The sequence below is a fragment of the Polypterus senegalus genome, chromosome 11, assembly GCF_016835505.1.
Source record: "Polypterus senegalus isolate Bchr_013 chromosome 11, ASM1683550v1, whole genome shotgun sequence".
Classification (NCBI taxonomy): Eukaryota; Metazoa; Chordata; class Cladistia; order Polypteriformes; family Polypteridae; genus Polypterus; species Polypterus senegalus.
In genome coordinates, this window is record NC_053164.1 from 96,348,781 (window position 1) to 96,366,247 (window position 17,467).

Here is a 17,467-nt window from a genome sequence, read left to right on the forward strand (position 1 = left end):
ATTTTGCGAAATCCTAAAGAAAGTTAAGCGAGAAATATAATAAATTGTAGAATTCAATGAATATATGAATAGAAAAACATCACATGAAAATAATCTTAAACAAAGTGCATTTATTTGCAAAATACCCCATACAGTTTGATGCATTTTTATTAGCAGTCTAATTTTTTTTTTTTTTTTTCACTTTACCCTAGATCTGAAATAGCACAGACAGAGGCTATGCATGTCATGTTAGCCAAGGGATTTCAGCTTTCACAATCAATTTAACTAGTGTAATAAGTAGCCAGAAATGTCACATCTTTGTTAGCAATTTTCAAACGCGGAACATGCGACTGTGCAAGACCATAAATGGAACTACTAGTTGCAATATACATATTTCAGTTCCATTAAGCATTGCTGGGAATTCCAATATGTCCATTACCTTTATTAGATGATCAACTATTGTTTCACATTATGAACGTTTGTTAAACAGAAGTACTGCAATAACACATAAAACGTAAGTAACACTCATGTGAAAATACATGGAGACAGCTGAGAAAGGATTTTAATGTGAATGTCACTTCAAACTACAGTATAAGGAAAAACGGGCTGCTCTGTGCATCATTGAAAAGCAAGCTACAATCTCCCCACCTTTCTGCCTGTTCTGCCTTGCTTTCTGTGTGTCAATTAGGTACAGGACATTGTTTCATGGTTTGCAAGTGTCTCCTTCATAGGGCATGCCCTTAAGCAGAGGATATAGTATTCACTATCAATCAACACGCATCCTTTTAGTAAATTACTTTATACTGTACTCTTATCCAAATACCATGGAATCTGATTCTGTACTCAAACCAGTAATTCCTGCTACTTATTTTTTATCATACCATTTATTGAAATAATTAGAAACGCTTAATTCAAATGCAGTATAGATTATGTTTCATGTGGCTTCTGCATTGAATTATATGTGCTTGCTTTTAGAACCAGCTTTTTGAGCTAGAAATATCAGTCTATAGTGCCAAACACTCCTGTAAGACATTGTACCAAACTGAATATAAAAACAAGACATACAGACCTACAATTTATAAACAGAAGTATAATTCTGTGCAATGAAAGTTAACAGAACAATGGGACAGCAATCCATGTACAGATGAAAATTCCAATCCTCATTTATTAATATTTATTATGTTGATGTCTTTAATCAAAGAGACTCAAAATAACAGGTCAGATTATAAACATTATTTGTTTTTAAATTTCAAACACTGACATGTAAAATATCTTTCTCACAGACAAGATATTAAAGTAGAAGTTGGATAAGTTTTAAAAGTTCATTACCCTTCACCTCCTAAATACAAGATTATGCCCCTTCAGAGGGACAACTTAACATTCTGAAAGAAATGGTGAAAACAGTGTAGTAAGAAATAGACAGGAACTTATATCATTAATTGTAATGTATATTTTAATACACTAAATACCGTTGAAACCTAACTAGTACCTTTTTAATTATTTAAAAAATTCAGGTCTTTCAAAACAGAAACATCATGTTGTTGGTTTATCAATGCTTCATTTTGTAATTTAAAAAGTAAATTTAACACCTTTAGTTTCCTTGACGAGGTAAATAACCTGCCTACATGTAGTCATATTGGGGCCAATGCAAGTATCCTAGTAAGCATGTCCTAGGGGAAAATTTGTAAGGAATGTAAAAATCAACTCAACGTAATACAGCCAATATTATATACAAAACTTACCTTCAGTAAATCGGGATGATAGGTGCCTTAAAAGAGCACAGACAGCTCTCTCGGCATCTTCTCTCCAGAGATCCATATAAGTTTTAAGCAAACAGTATCAGTAACAGAAAAGAACTACATGTTCAGAAGATCTACATTAGTGTGATCAAGTCTTTGAACATTTTAAAAAATCATCTGCATTTAAAGCAATTTTTGAGTGGATACTTCTCACATTTTTCAACAAGTGTGGATATTGTTGAATATGAATATTGGTAATGCAACCTGTTTTCATTTTTCTTTGCAAATGCAAAGTTAACTGAGAAGCCAAATAGAGAGTGTTTGAATAAATACAACTAAACAAATAAGGTTCAAGTATGTATTTACTTAAGTGTCATTAAAAAAACTATGTTGCAGCTATTGCCTGATTCACTGTGGGAATTATTCATTTCCATTACTTAAAACTTTCCACTCACAGATCACTGGTAATATTCTTGTGGGACAAGAAAGCTGTAGCATAATGTTCATAGATTGTATGATGCATTTAAAAAGGGGTTGAAGAGAAAAAGCACAAGTGGCAATTTGTTAGACAAAACAAAAAATAACAGTACTAGAATGCTCTTTAACACAGAATATGAGAGAAGTATATTTAACTTTCCTATTGGCTGTAGCTCTTTTACACTCAACTCCAGTTACTTTAAATTAAAAATGTATACACATATAACAAAAATAGTAACTACTTATACTTATTTTTTATGTAAAAGGGATGAATGCAAGAGCATATTGGCCAGTTATGCTTCCCTAAATATAACATATGGTTTAAGAAAAAGAAATTTAAAGTCTGTTTAAAGAAAAAAGAAAAACAAACACACAATTTCCCACAAAGGTTCCTAGTAACAGTTCCATGCGTCTCTTTTCTTATTCAAAAGAAAACTCACTATTAAATGTATATTCCTATGAACTTCTATCTTCAAAAGCTAATCTAGGACAAATGCATTGACACAGCACATTGAGAGTGAATATTTCAAAATTAACTTTAAAGAAAAAAATGGTTTTCAAGCTCCCCTGGGAGGTTGGATGGCACCCAATGGTTGCAGGTTTTTATCCCAATCAGTTTCATAACAGGCAGTTTCATTCTTACTTTTTAAATTTCTTATTTAATAGTAATCTGACCAATAAACATTTCTAGAAAATAAATGGTTGTAATCTTTTCCAAAGCTTTAACAAATATTTCTTTTGTCATTTTCTGTAGATTGTGCTGCTTAAATGCACCCAAATATGGATGATAGACAATGTACAGTGCAGATGTTGGTGTAAATGACTTAATTTTAAAGGGACGCAATTGCTGCACTGCTATTTCCACTTGTCTGCTCATCAAGGAAAATTTCTTATAAATGAGAAAACAAAACATGTCACTGAAGTAGGTTTCCCATTTTGCATTCTATGTTATCAGCATCTGCAAACAATTAAAGTGAGCAGCTTAAAAGTATGGGTTAAGGTCTCCTTTCATGAAAGCATGAAAATGCATTCCAAGGCCTTAGAGGTTCAATTTATTACTTCATTCATTGGGACTCAAAACAAGAAGCATCTAAGGCTGAGATTAAACTAACACACACATTTGCAGTTCTTCACTTAAAACAATAAACCAATATTTATTGTGATCTGGGAGGCACAAACACACCAAGTATGAAAGGGACTGTTGCCAAGCTGTAAAAAATAAGTATACATGGTGTTCAGATATTAAGTTTATTCCACCACCCAAGAGAGGAAAAAAGGAGAGAGAACCAGGTGGGCACATAAAACAGCTTTACCTTCTGGGCTCAACAAGTCATCCAGGTATGAGAAGTCTATGGAAGGAGGGGAAAAAAATGTAAATCAGCCAATCTGTTTAATCATAATTATTAAAAGGCCTTACAAATTTGGCCCGTTCCACACATTTTTTTTCTTACACAATATATTTTTTGGATATATTAAGAACACTAGGTTTACTATCTCATCCTTGCCTACTTAAAATGAATAGCCAGTCTGGCAGCACAAAGGTTGCAGTGATTAGTGCCATTGTATGTCAGGTTCAATAGCCAAGGTTTAAACCTAAATATGTGTGTAGTGTTTGCACATTTTATCTGCACCAAAATTGAATTTTCTCAAGGTATTCCCATGTTTCTCCCACATCCCAAAGATGGCAGTGTTTATAGGAAATGCAAATTTTCCCTAGTATAAATTCAATTGTTAGTGTGCCCCAAGATCTTGGGTTATTTTAGTACTGATAAATATTAACTCAGAGAATTGCTTAATTTAATTCTAAACAATTGCTCCAAAATCACAAACCACTTGCTTCATCACAGAATAAATCCCCTTTGCTACACAATTGACAAAGTTTGCTATTTTGAGCTAAATACCTTAAAAAAATAAATGAAAGCCAACCTTGCCCCCATCAATTTCAGGATAAGGAGCAGAAAATGGATAATCAACTAAATCCTAGATCAGTGCCACTCAATCTCTGTTCCATAGTACTAGTATAGCTGCTTGTTTTTTTGTCTCACACCATTTTCAAACCCATCAGGAATATAGGAAATTATGAAAGAAATGTATCGAAATGTATCCTGTTATTTATTCTATCAAAAGACCACAATACAGTTCTGTAATACAAGGACTCGCTTAATTGAGTGGGAGAACTGCAGAAATAGAAAAAAAAAAAACCCAAAAAAAAAAAAAAACACAAATAAAAACAGCATATGTGTTTGAACATAACTAATGTTGTTATTTACAAAGTTAATAACACTTGAAAGTAACACTCTAATGGGTAGTTTTCTGCCAAACAGTCCCGTCTTCTACAACTGCTGTGTTCAGGCACTTAAAAATATACACACACCACTGAAGGCCTCAGTGCAAATGACCGTGCTCCCTAAACAAGAATCTAGGATGCTTCCACTTGGGTTCTTGATGCTTGTGGTCCGTAAAAGAAATTGCTAATGAAATTAAATGTTTTTACAAGGTAATCTATACTAATAAAAGGCAAAGCCCTCACTCACTCACTCACTCATCACTAATTCTCCAACTTCCCGTGTGGGTGGAAGGCTGAAATTTGGCAGGTTCATTCCTTACAGCTTCCTTACAAAAGTTGGGCAGGTTTTATATCGAAATTCTACGCGTAATGGTCATAACTGGAAGCTGTTTTTCTCCATTTACTGTAATGGAGATGAGCTTGAACGCCGTGGGGGCGGAGTTTCGTGTGACATCATCACGCCTCCCACGTAATCACGCAGTACATAGAAAACCAGGAAGACCTCAAAAAAGCGCTCAAGAAAACATGCATTATATAATTGAGAAGGCAGCGAAACAATAAGAAGCGAGCGAGTGACATATACAACCATATTCATGAGTTCTGCTACTTCGGAAACAAAGCACGATGTAAACCTACACTTTAAATTAAGTTCATAGACAGGCTGCCGCTGGCGTTTGTAATTTAGTGCCTGCCCATATAAGGCCGTCCGTCAGCGGCAATCCAATAGCAAACTGCCACGGGTAAATATTCACGGGTGAAGGACTGTGTTTATGGAGAGGAAGATGAGATGGTCAGGGTGGTGTTTGACACAAACTCAGCGAAACTGCGAGAGAAAGTTTTAAGTGCCAGGACTAAGGTAACATTAAATACAGCCACGGACATAGCACGAGATGGCACCAGCACAGCTGAGAACCTTCGTTGCATGTACACCGAGCGGCTCACGTGAACTGACGCTGTGCAGAGATAAAAGGCAACAGTTCCAAAGAGCGCTGAACAAAAACCGAATTACACAATTGAAAAGGCAGCAAAAAATATGAAGCGTCTGATAAGCATATTCATAAATCCAGCTACTGCGGAAACAAAGCACACGGTGGAAAAAGTCAATGTCCCGCTAAAGGAAGACAGTGTAAAAAAACGTGCATGCAGTGTGTCAGGTCTCAGATAAAGAAGAAGACAAGCTGTTTATTGATGCAGTAAGAAACGAATCGATGAAAGAAACCGGTCATCTTTACAACGATTGACAAACACGGAATGTAACTTGAACACAACACATCCTACAAATACGAGCCTGATTGAAAGAAATAATGCTAATCAAATCCTTAATGACCGCAACACTCAGTAACACTCACAAAACAAATACTGTATATTGACAGTCATGTTACGTTATTTTAAAATGTTCCCTTTTCTTTTTCTAGCTTTTTTAACACACTACTTCTCCGCTGCGATACGCGGGTATATATATATATGTATATATATATTCCGATCTACATACTCGAATAATGGATACTTTATTCGCCATCAATGATTGTTTTGGTAAAGCCATACTCAGTGTATTCATTAGATGAGCGGTAAAAAGTAAGAGCGAGGGAGGATGCAGGCTGTAGTGCGCGTCAACTCTATCTGAATTGCGCGATCACATTTCAAAAAATATATCTTTTCAAGTTCTATTTAGTTAATATTTGTCAAACTCAAGGGCCACGGGCCACATCCGGCACGGCGTGTAATTATATCCGCCCGAGATCATTTTATATACTGTACTAGCAAAATACCCGCGCTTCGCAGCGGAGAAGTAGTGTGTTAAAGAAGTTATGAAAATGAAAAGCAAACATTTTAAAAATAACGTAAGATGATTGTTAATGTAATTGTTTTGTCATTGATATTGAGTGTTGTTGTCATATCTATCTATATATCTGTATATATCTATATCTATATCTATCTATCTATATATATATATATATATATATATATATATATCTATATCTATATATCTATATATCTATATATATATATATATATAGCAAAATACCTGCGATTGGCAGCGAGAAGTAAAAAGAAAAGGAAACATTTTAATAATAACTTAACATGATTGACAATGTAATTGTTTTGTCATGAGTGTTGCTGGCATATATATATATATATATATATATATACACACACACACACACACACACATCTATACACATATATATACACAGTTATATATATATATATATACACATATACACACATACATATATATACATACTGTATATACACATATACATATCTACATATATACTGTATATATACATTTATATATACAAATCTACATATATATATCCACATATATATATATATATATATTAGGTGGGACTCGATTAAAAAATTAATCCAATTAATTAGAGGCTGTGTAAGAATTAATCTTGATTAATCGTATGTAATCGCACACGTAAATTTGCCCCAAATTGCAAATGTTTTTTTTAATTTAAAAGTGTTTTAGTGGGCGACAGAATCAAATAATAGACATGTACATGAATATTGTAAACTGAAGCTGTTTTAATTTCTGAAAAAAAGCTTTAAACTGCATTTGAATTCAAAACAGAAACAAAAATATCATCCCTGGTTAAAATTGGGCAGACTTAAAAATAAAGTGGTAGTTTAAGTACTTTAAGTAGATTTTCAGAATAGTATTGTCTTTAAATAATAATAACCAAAATTTCAACATAAAGTGCAGTTTTTCTTCTTAAAAAAATAAGTCAGAAACATAAAAGGTAATTTGACCAACTTAATCTTTAAACTCTGAGTAACATTAGCCAAAATTATTTTGTACATTAGGCTAAAACAGTGTGATCATTGAACATTTTGTAATTAGATGTATTTAGAATTACTAACGGTCACGGAAGTCCAGTAAGAGCCACAAAGTCTGCTTTCTGTAATGCATCTAATTTTGCTTGCTTTTCATTGTGCACAAAACCATGCTTTTATCAAGGCTCGGAAGTCGAAATGATCAGTCGTAGGAACGCTTTATTCCGACTCTAACATTTTTGTAGCTGTGATGTGTGCATCAGTGTAATGGATGTACCAGGAAATGATGCATTGACAAAAGTTCCCGTTTGCTTGGAATTGAAAGTGTGATTAAATGCGTTATTTTTAACGCGTTATGGAGTACATGCATCGAAGCTTCTCAGCTGTGCTTGTGCTAATAAAGGGAAACATTTTAAAAATAACGTAAAATGATTCTGCGTTAACCGAATATTTTTCATACGTCCCAAACCAAGGAGATCGAAGGTAAAATGAATCAGTAGCGCGTACATACTCAGTGCATCCCTCTCGGAATCGAACCTCGAATGTCGGCAGAGGCGAAGACTCTACAATTGAGCCACAGCATGTGGCTTGTCTATCTGAGTATGTACTGTAGATAGGGGTATATATATACATTTAAATATATACCCGCGTATCGCAGTGGAGAAGTAGAAGTTATGAAAAAGAAAAGGGAACATTTTAAAAATAACGTAACATGATTGTCAATATACAGTAATTGTTTTGTGAGTGTTATTGAATGTTGCTGTCATCAAGGATTTGATTATCATTATTTCTTTCAATCAGGGTCGTATTTGTACGATGTGTTGTGTTCAAGTTACATTCCGTGTTTGTCAATCGTTGTAAAGATGACAGGTTTCATTCATCGATTCGTTTCTTACTGCATCAATAAACAGCTCGTCTTCTTCTTTATCTGAGACCTGACACACTGCATGCACGGGTTTTTTTTACACTGTCTTCCTTTAGCGGGACATTGACTTTTTCCACCGTGTGCTTTGTTTCCACAGTAGCTGCATTTATGAATATGCTTATCAGGCGCTTCATATTTTTGCTGCCTTTTCAATTGTGTAATTCGGTTTTGTTCAGCGCTCTTTGGAACTGTTGCTTTTATCTGTGCACTGCGTCAGTTCACGTGAGCCACTCGGTGTACTTGCATCGAAGGTTCCCAGCTGTGCTGGTGCCATCTCGTGCTATGTCCATAGCTTTATTTAATGTTACCTTAGTCCTGGCACTTAAAACTTTCTCTCGCAGTTTCGCTGAGTTTGTGTCAAACACCACCCTGACCATCTCATCTTCCTCTCCATAAGCACAGTCCTTCACCCGTGAATATTTACCCGTGGCAGTTTGCTATTGGATTGCCGCTGACGGACGGCCTTATATGGGCAGGCACTAAATTACAACGCCAGCGCAGCCTGTCTATGAACTTAATTTAAAGTGTAAGTTTACATCGTGCTTTGTTTCCGAAGTAGCAGAACTCGCTTCTTATTGTTTCGCTGCCTTCTCAATTATATAATGCATGTTTTCTTGAGCGCTTTTTTGAGGTCTTCCTGGTTTTCTATGTACTGCGTGATTACGTGGGAGGCGTGATGATGTCACACGAAACTCCGCCCCCACGGCGTTGAAGCTCATCTCCATTACAGTAAATGGAGAAAAACTGCTTCCAGTTTTGACCATTACGCGTAGAATTTCGATATAAAACCTGCCCAACTTTTGTAAGGAAGCTGTAAGGAATGAACCTGCCAAATTTCAGCCTTCCACCCACACGGGAAGTTGGAGAATTAGTGATGAGTCAGTGAGTGAGTGAGTGAGTGAGTGAGTGAGTCAGTGAGTCAGTGAGGGCTTTGCCTTTTATTAGTATAGATTATTGTTATTAATGGCCCAGGTATATGAAGCGCTGGTAACACAATAAACTACAGATCCCATAATGCAGCGCTTCAGCTGCCTTGCCGAACACTTATTGCGAAGCTAGCTCACGCGATGCTGGAGAGAAAAGTTCATTCTGAAAATAGAGCCTTTAAAAAGCGATGGGAGGCTGAGTATATGTTTACTGAACCCGTGTGTCTCATTTGTGGAGCTAATGTGGCGTAATTACAGAATTTAATCTAAGACGGCACTATGAGACAAAACATCAGGGTAACCTGAATGCAATGCAGAAGATACAGAAAGCAGAAGAATTAAATAAGAATCTGACACTTCAGCGGACGTTTTTACCCGTGCACAATCACAAAGTGATTTCAAGTGAAGCTGCTTTTATGAGAGACACAAATGCACCAGTGCAACTTTCCCTCTTTCCTGTTGCCAAGTAATGTTAAACCAAGTCATCACTACGGTGTTCCCAAATACGCACTTTGCTGATAAACTGAGCGCACTGAGTTTGCACGGCGCTTTGGTGACTTTGAAGAACAAAAAAAGTCCGTCTACATGCGGCTCGAACCTTGTGCATGTTTGGTAGCACATATCTGTGTGAGAAGCTCTTCTCAGTGATAAAGACTAACAAAACAGCACACAGGAGTCGCCTCACTGATGAGCACCTGCAATCCATCCTGAGAATCTCCACAACACAGAACCTCACACCAAACAGAAACGAACTTGTGGCCAAAAAAAGATGCCAGGCGTCCAGCTCTAAAATGACATATGAGCAAAGACAACTGAATGATTTGATTTGTTATTGCACGTAAGAGCGGGAGTCAACCGTTTTAACAAACAGCGTATTGCACTGATACGAAATAGCTGTGTGTGTATATATGTAGATATGTATGTATATGTATATATATGTTTATATATGTGTGTGTATGTATGTATGTACAGTGGTGTGAAAAACTATTTGCCCCCTTCCTGATTTCTTATTCTTTTGCATGTTTGTCACACAAAATGTTTCTGATCATCAAACACATTTAACCATTAGTCAAATATAACACAAGTAAACACAAAATGCAGTTTTTAAATGATGGTTTTAATTATTTAGGGAGAAAAAAAATCCAAACCTACATGGCCCTGTGTGAAAAAGTAATTGCCCCCTGAACCTAATAACTGGTTGGGCCACCCTTAGCAGCAATAACTGCAATCAAGCGTTTGCGATAACTTGCAATGAGTCTTTTACAGTGCTCTGGAGGAATTTTGGCCCACTCATCTTTGCAGAATTGTTGTAATTCAGCTTTATTTAAGGGTTTTCTAGCATGAACCGCTTTTTTAAGGTCATGCCATAGCATCTCAATTGGATTCAGGTCAGGACTTTGACTAGGCCACTCCAAAGTCTTCATTTTGTTTTTCTTCAGCCATTCAGATGTGGATTTGCTGGTGTGTTTTGGGTCATTGTCCTGTTGCAGCACCCAAGATCGCTTCAGCTTGAGTTGACGAACAGATGGCCAGATATTCTCCTTCAGGATTTTTGGTAGACAGTAGAATTCATGGTTCCATCTATCACAGCAAGCCTTCCAGGTCCTGAAGCAGCAAAACAACCCCAGACCATCACACTACCACCACCATGTTTTACTGTTGGTATGATGTTCTTTTTCTGAAATGCTGTGTTCTTTTTACGCCAGATGTAACAGGACATTTGCCTTCCAAAAAGTTCAACTTTTGTCTCATCTGTCCACAAGGTATTTTCCCAAAAGTCTTGGCAATCATTGAGATGTTTCTTAGCAAAATTGAGACGAGCCCTAATGTTCTTTTGCTTAACAGTGGTTTGCGTCTTGGAAATCTGCCATGCAGGCCGTTTTTGCCCAGTCTCTTTCTTATGGTGGAGTCGTGAACACTGACCTTAATTGAGGCAAGTGAGGCCTGCAGTTCTTTAGACGTTGTCCTGGGGTCTTTTGTAACCTCTCGGATGAGTTGTCTCTGCGCTCTTGGGGTAATTTTGGTCGGCCGGCCACTCCTGGGAAGGTTCACCACTGTTCCATTTTTTTGCCATTTGTGGATAATGGCTTTTCACTGTGGTTCGCTGGAGTCCCAAAGCTTTAGAAATGGCTTTATAACCTTTACCAGACTGATAGATCTCAATTACTTTTGTTCTCATTTGTTCCTGAATTTATTTGGATCTTGGCATGATGTCTAGCTTTTGAGGTGCTTTTGGTCTACTTCTCTGTGTCAGGCAGCTCCTATTTAAGTGATTTCTTGATTGAAACAGGTGTGGCAGTAATCAGGCCTGGGGGTGGCTACGGAAATTGAACTCAAGTGTGATACACCACAGTTAGGTTATTTTTAACAAGGGGCAATTACTTTTTCACACAGGGCCATGTAGGTTTGGATTTTGTTCTCCCTAAATAATAAAAACCATCATTTAAAAACTGCATGTTGTGTTTACTTGTGTTATATTTGACTAATGGTTAAATGTGTTTGATGATCAGAAACATTTTGTGTGACAAACATGCAAAAGAATAAGAAATCAGGAAGGGGGCAAATAGTTTTTCACACCACTGTATATGTGTGTGCATATATGTATGTATATATGTGTATATGTATAGATATGTATATATATATATACGTTTATGTGTGTGTGTGTATATATATATATCAACAACACTCATCACTCACAACAGTGACAAAACAATTACATTGACAATCAGGTTACGTTATTTTCAAAATGTTTCCTTTTCTTTTCATTGCTTCTTTAACACACTACTTCTCCGCTGCGAAGCGCGGGTATTTTGCTAGTTGAAGATATGTTACAAAGTGTGAAAATTAAAATATTCCCTTAATTCCTTGGAAAAATAAAAACAGACCAACATGGTGAATGAACGAAAAAAGCAATATGGCCAGTCCATTTTAACATCCTGCTATGGACAGGAATGTCTATGGCTTACCCACCTCACACATTAATTCGTTTGGGGAAGAAAATCAGAGTCCAGGAATAATACAAACAGTGCCCAAGAGAAGATAGTTGAGGAATTTAACTATCATACAATGATAACATTATCATTGTTTTCCTACAAAGGATGTAGCTCAAAGTGTTTTACAAAATGGTCACAAGAAAACAAATTAAAACTTAGATAAGAAGGAAAAGAGTATACAAAAAATAATGTACATTAGCATAAGATAGACTAGGGGTGTTCACCCCCTGCTCGCTACCCTTGCCAAAATCCCTCGGCCTGCGCTACTCGCCAGCCACTTAGTAACTCTACCACTCGCATATATGGATTTCATTTTCACCAAACAACAAATCTTTTAATCCTCACGGATACGCCTCTTCATTGGAAGGAAACACTACTTTTCCCTGATGGCAAAACGAATCACACAATCTACAAGTCTCCGACTTAAAGTTTAAAGCCGAACAATATATTTGATCTCTTTTCACTGTTCCGTTCACTTTCGTATTTTACTAATTTCATTATCTTAAACCTGCTCTGAATGTGTATCACACCAACAATTTTGAATTCTTTACGACATTCTACTTTGTCATCTACTCTGTCTTTTATTTCCAGCCCCGATCGTGGTTAAATCTCTTGGCACAAAGTCTCGTCTCGCAGGACATGAAAGTATCTCTCTGAAAAAGTCACATCTCGTCCCAGGCTAAAAAGTCTCGTCTCAGGATTTTTTTTTTTTATTATAATAGTAATTCAATATTTGAGGACTTAATTACAGTGGTGCTTAAAAGTTTGTGAACCCTTTAGAATTTTCTATATTTCTGCATAAATACGGCCTAAAACATCATCAGATTTTCACTCAAGTCCTAAAAGTAGATAAAGAGAAACCAGTTAAACAAATGAGACAAAAATATTACACTTGATCATTTATTTATTGAGGAAAATGATCGAATATTACATATTTGTGAGTGGCAAAAGTATGTGAACCTCTAGGATTAGCTGCTAGTTTGAAGGTGAAATTAGAGTCAGGTGTTTTCAATCAATGGGATGACAATCAGGTGTGAGTGGGCACCCTGTGTTATATGAAGAACAGGGATCTATCAAAGTCTGCTCTTTGCAACACAAGTTTGTGGAAGTGTATCATGGCACGAACAAAGGAGAGTTGTTGATGCTCATCAGGCTGGAAAAGGTTACAAAACCATCTCTAAAGAGTTTGGACTCCACCAATCCACAGTCAGACAGACTGCATACAAATGGAGGAAATTCAAGACCATTGTTGCCCTCCCCAGGAGTGGTCGACCAACAAAGATTACTCCAAGAGCAAGGCGTGTAATAATCGGCAAGGGCACAAAGGACCCCAGGGTAACTTCTAAGCAACTGAAGGCCTCTCTCACATTTGCTAATGTTTAGGTTGATGAGTCCACCATCAGGAGAACACTGAACAACAATGGTGTGCATGGCAGGGTTGCAAGGAGAAAGCCACTGCTCTCCCCAAAAAAAAAAAAAATTGCTGCTAATCTGCAGTTTGCTAAAAATCACGTGGACAAACCAGAAGGCTATTGGAAGAATGTCTTGTGGACGGATGAGACCAAAATAGAACTTTTTGGTTTAAATGAAAAGCATTATGTTTGGAGAAAGGAAAACACTGGATTCCAGCATAAGAACCTTATCCCATCTGTGAAACATGGTGGTGATAGTATCATGGCTTGGACCTGTTTTGCTGCATCTGGGCCAGGATGGCTTGCCTTCATTGATGGAACAATGAATTCTGAATTATATCAGAGAATTCTAAAGGAAAATGTCAGGACATCTGTCCATGAAGCTGTTCTGTACGGAAGAATGGGCTAAAATTCCTCCAAGGCGGTGTGCAGGAATGATCAAAAGTTACTGGAAACGTTCAGTTGCAGTTATTGCTGCAAAGGGGGGGGTCACACCAGATACTGAAAGCAAAGGTTCACATACCTTTTGCCACTCACAAATATGCAATATTCGATCATTTTCCTTAATAAGTAAATGGCCAAGTATAATATTTTTGTCTCATTTGTTTAACTGGTTTCTCTTTATCTACTTTTAGGACTTGAGTGAAAATCCGATGATGTTTTAGGTCATATTTATGCAGAAATATAGAAAATTCTAATGGGTTCACAAACTTTCAAGCACCACTTTCTCTCTCGGTTTTTAGTCTAATGTTAAGGTGGCCAGAAAAAATAAAAAGGCTCCAGGTAAGGTGAGGTGAGTGAGATGTGGAAACACAAATATGTAGGGGTTCCTGGACAAAAGATCAGGGCAAATGGGGACTCCCAACACATAAATGTTGTTAGCAATTGTTTATACACTCAACTCACTGAGAAGCAACAAAGTGCATATTATACTCTGATCATTGTGAGAAGGGGCAACAGTTGTACACTGCATGCGTTTACCTTTTGACATTTTACTGGGTATACTTGTCCAAAAATTACAACGTCCAAAAAATTAACAATGGTAGTTTTAATGTAAAAACGGTGTGCCTTTGAAGCTAAAATTCAACAGTCTTAACTCAGGTAGTCTTAGACTAAAAGTGCTAAATGGAAAAAAAAATGTTTGTACATCAGAACGTTCTCTTGCTAAGTAACTGACACTGGTCCATTTAAGTCATCTGTAAGATTCAAGGCTCAGCTTTCGAAAATGAAATGTTTCCAGTAAGTGGAGACCAAGAGTAGAAGATGAGCCAGTTTCAAAAAGTACAATGTCATAGCTATTTTTATAACAAAACGGCATGCTGAACTGAAGTTCACGTTAGGTCAGCCAGGAGGAAACTAAACAAGCCTGGAATAGAGAGGGAAGTGGGATGATGGTGGGAATTTTGAATCCAGCACCAAAGCCCAGTATCTTCTAAAGGAAGACTATACAAAACTTTTGCTCTCAAGATCTTACTATCTTCTTGCATCCCTAGCGGCATCCACCTCCATTTCTCTAGGACTAAGCTACACCAAAAATGGAAACTGACAGAAACCCAAAGCTGAGACAAATGAAGAAATACTAACATCAGAATTGCCAATGATTCTGTTAGTACTATAATGGCCAAGACTATGGCAAGGGACATTTGAATCCTTGTGTTCTCATTAATGGTCTATCAGCTCTGCATTCTGAGGTGCATACCAACTGCCTTACCCCAAGAAGCCAAACAGAACGGCATACAGCAGATATTATTTGCAGATATTTTCATTTTATATGTTAGCATGATTTTCAATCAAAAAAAAAAAAGGGCACCCCTCCAAAAGTTGACAGAACTGAAAACTTAATCAGTAATTATTTGTGAAAAGTAAAACACATTTTAATTAATTTGGTAAACAAAATACACACTATTTTTATAATGACATTTTATTAGTTTTCTTTTTGTTTTATTGTGTGTGCATTCTCTAATTTTGCACTCTTTTGTTCTGCTGGGAGCAAGATCAACCAGAAGGGATGCGGCAACACAAGCGGCTTTCCAAAGTTGTTTTGCCGATTCAGCATTAAACCACTTCAGTTTTTAAGTCGTAAGAAGCAAAATGAAACATTTCAATGAATTGGAAGCATAAAATATTACGTCAAAATGATATTTACTATAAACAGTAAATAGTTTACAGACTTATAACATCACTTGCATATATATGCAGGTAAATGGCAAACAGTATGAAGGACCGAGTATAATATATTCACATCTACAGTCTATCATTTTTGCAGTCTAAACAGATCATGTACCAAAAATGGGTGCAGAGAATTCACACACACAAAAGTCACACAGTACCTATTGGTGTCAGCCATATGTTAAAGTGCAAAAACGTGTAATGCAAAAAAATAAAGCCTGCAATGCCAATCTATTAGGCATCTGACACACTTTCAGCCCAAAGCAAGCCTATGCTTTGTTTATATTGCAGTAAAATACTTGAAAAACCTCCAAATCAAAATGGCTGCTAAAAAGAAAATTATAAAGCATTTAAAAAAATTCTAAAAAACTGAAATGTCAATAATTTTCAGTACTTGAACCACCTTTTAAAACAGTTTTTTTTTTTTTTTTGGATACTTGAAAAATATTTTTTTAGAATGTTGCGGAGCAGGATTTACCCATTCCTCTTGCAAAATTACTCAAACTGACCCAGGTTAGTTTGAGAATGATGGTATACAGCAATTTTTAGGACTTGCCACATATGTTTTATTTGATTAAAGGCCAAGAATCTAATTTCCCTGCAAGAACATCAATTTTCTTATTCTTAAAGTTCATTTGTGCTCTGCCAGTGTGCTTTGGGTTACTGTCACATTAAAAGAAATATCCTCCCTAGGAAGCTTTCTGGCAAAGGGAAGCAATTTTTCACTCCAAGATCTGTCCATATCATACAGCATTCAATTTCCCATCAGTCCTGACCAGACTGAATGACCCTGCATGCTCAATAGCTTGCCCACATCATGACATAGCCACCAACATCTGTCAAGTGTCAGATTTATGCCATGTATCCCACTTACCAAAATCAGTCCAAACAAGTGCCACAGACTCGTCAGAGCACAACATCTTTTGCCTAATTTGTTTTAAGAGTATTTTCCATGTCTTTCCAGATGTCAATTCGAAGAGAGCTAATGGGAGGGGGTAGGAAAGGATGGAATTTTGTCCGGAGAATAATGAAACTATAATAGGAGCAGCTGAAAGTAGAACCAAAAAAAAAATCAGTACTGTGCATCTGGTTAAACTTTATCTGGGGAAACGTTAATCTTTCAGCAGGCCAACCATCCCAAACACAAGTCAAAATTAACCTTAGAGTAACGTTAAGAGCCAAAATGCTTATCTCAACCTAACTGAGAACCTGAGGCACAATTTAAAAAATTATGCTGCACAAGCATTATTTAGAGCTGGAAAAGACTACTTATTCAAAAAGTACCTCTCCTAAGACTTTAATATGACACATGTTTACGTGCATTGGAATAAAAATACTGGAGATAAAAATAATCAGAGAACAACTGTATTGCAAACGAGGACTTGCCGAGAATACTATAATTTTAGTGCATACATTATAAATGTTCACCTACATATTCATTTCAGATTTCTAAACATTCACTTGGCACAAAATTACATGTTAGAGAATTTTTTCTATTTCATTAAAGAAAATAATGTATTTATGTAACTGACCACTTTACAGGTTAAAAGGTTGACATGCCTATTGCACACTTACACAAAGATAAACATGTGGAAAATCAAACTGATTAACTGAAATGGGTATAGAAGGGATCAAACTAGATGAAGGAAAACCAAAATCAACAGTGATATTTGGCAAATGTGGCAGTTTAATGTTCAAATCAGAGTAAGAAGAGTTATAGGATGCAAGGTGGTCATCCATAGCAGCAAGACCTCAAGTCAAAAGAAACTTCAAAGC

General features: G+C 36.4%; 1 protein-coding gene across 6 annotated transcripts in view; it reads right to left on the minus strand.

The window, feature by feature from the left end:
* rtn3 (reticulon 3) overlaps positions 1-17,467 on the minus strand; it is an 81,215-nt gene that overhangs the window by 58,967 nt on the left and 4,781 nt on the right. For 3 of the 6 annotated variants that reach the window (XM_039769315.1, XM_039769317.1, XM_039769319.1), the window contains exon 2: positions 3,509-3,544. The exons of the other annotated variants lie outside the window; for them this stretch is intronic. In XM_039769315.1, coding sequence (XP_039625249.1) covers positions 3,509-3,544 — 36 coding nt within the window. The remainder of the gene's footprint in view (positions 1-3,508; positions 3,545-17,467) is intronic. 6 annotated transcript variants of the gene reach the window in all.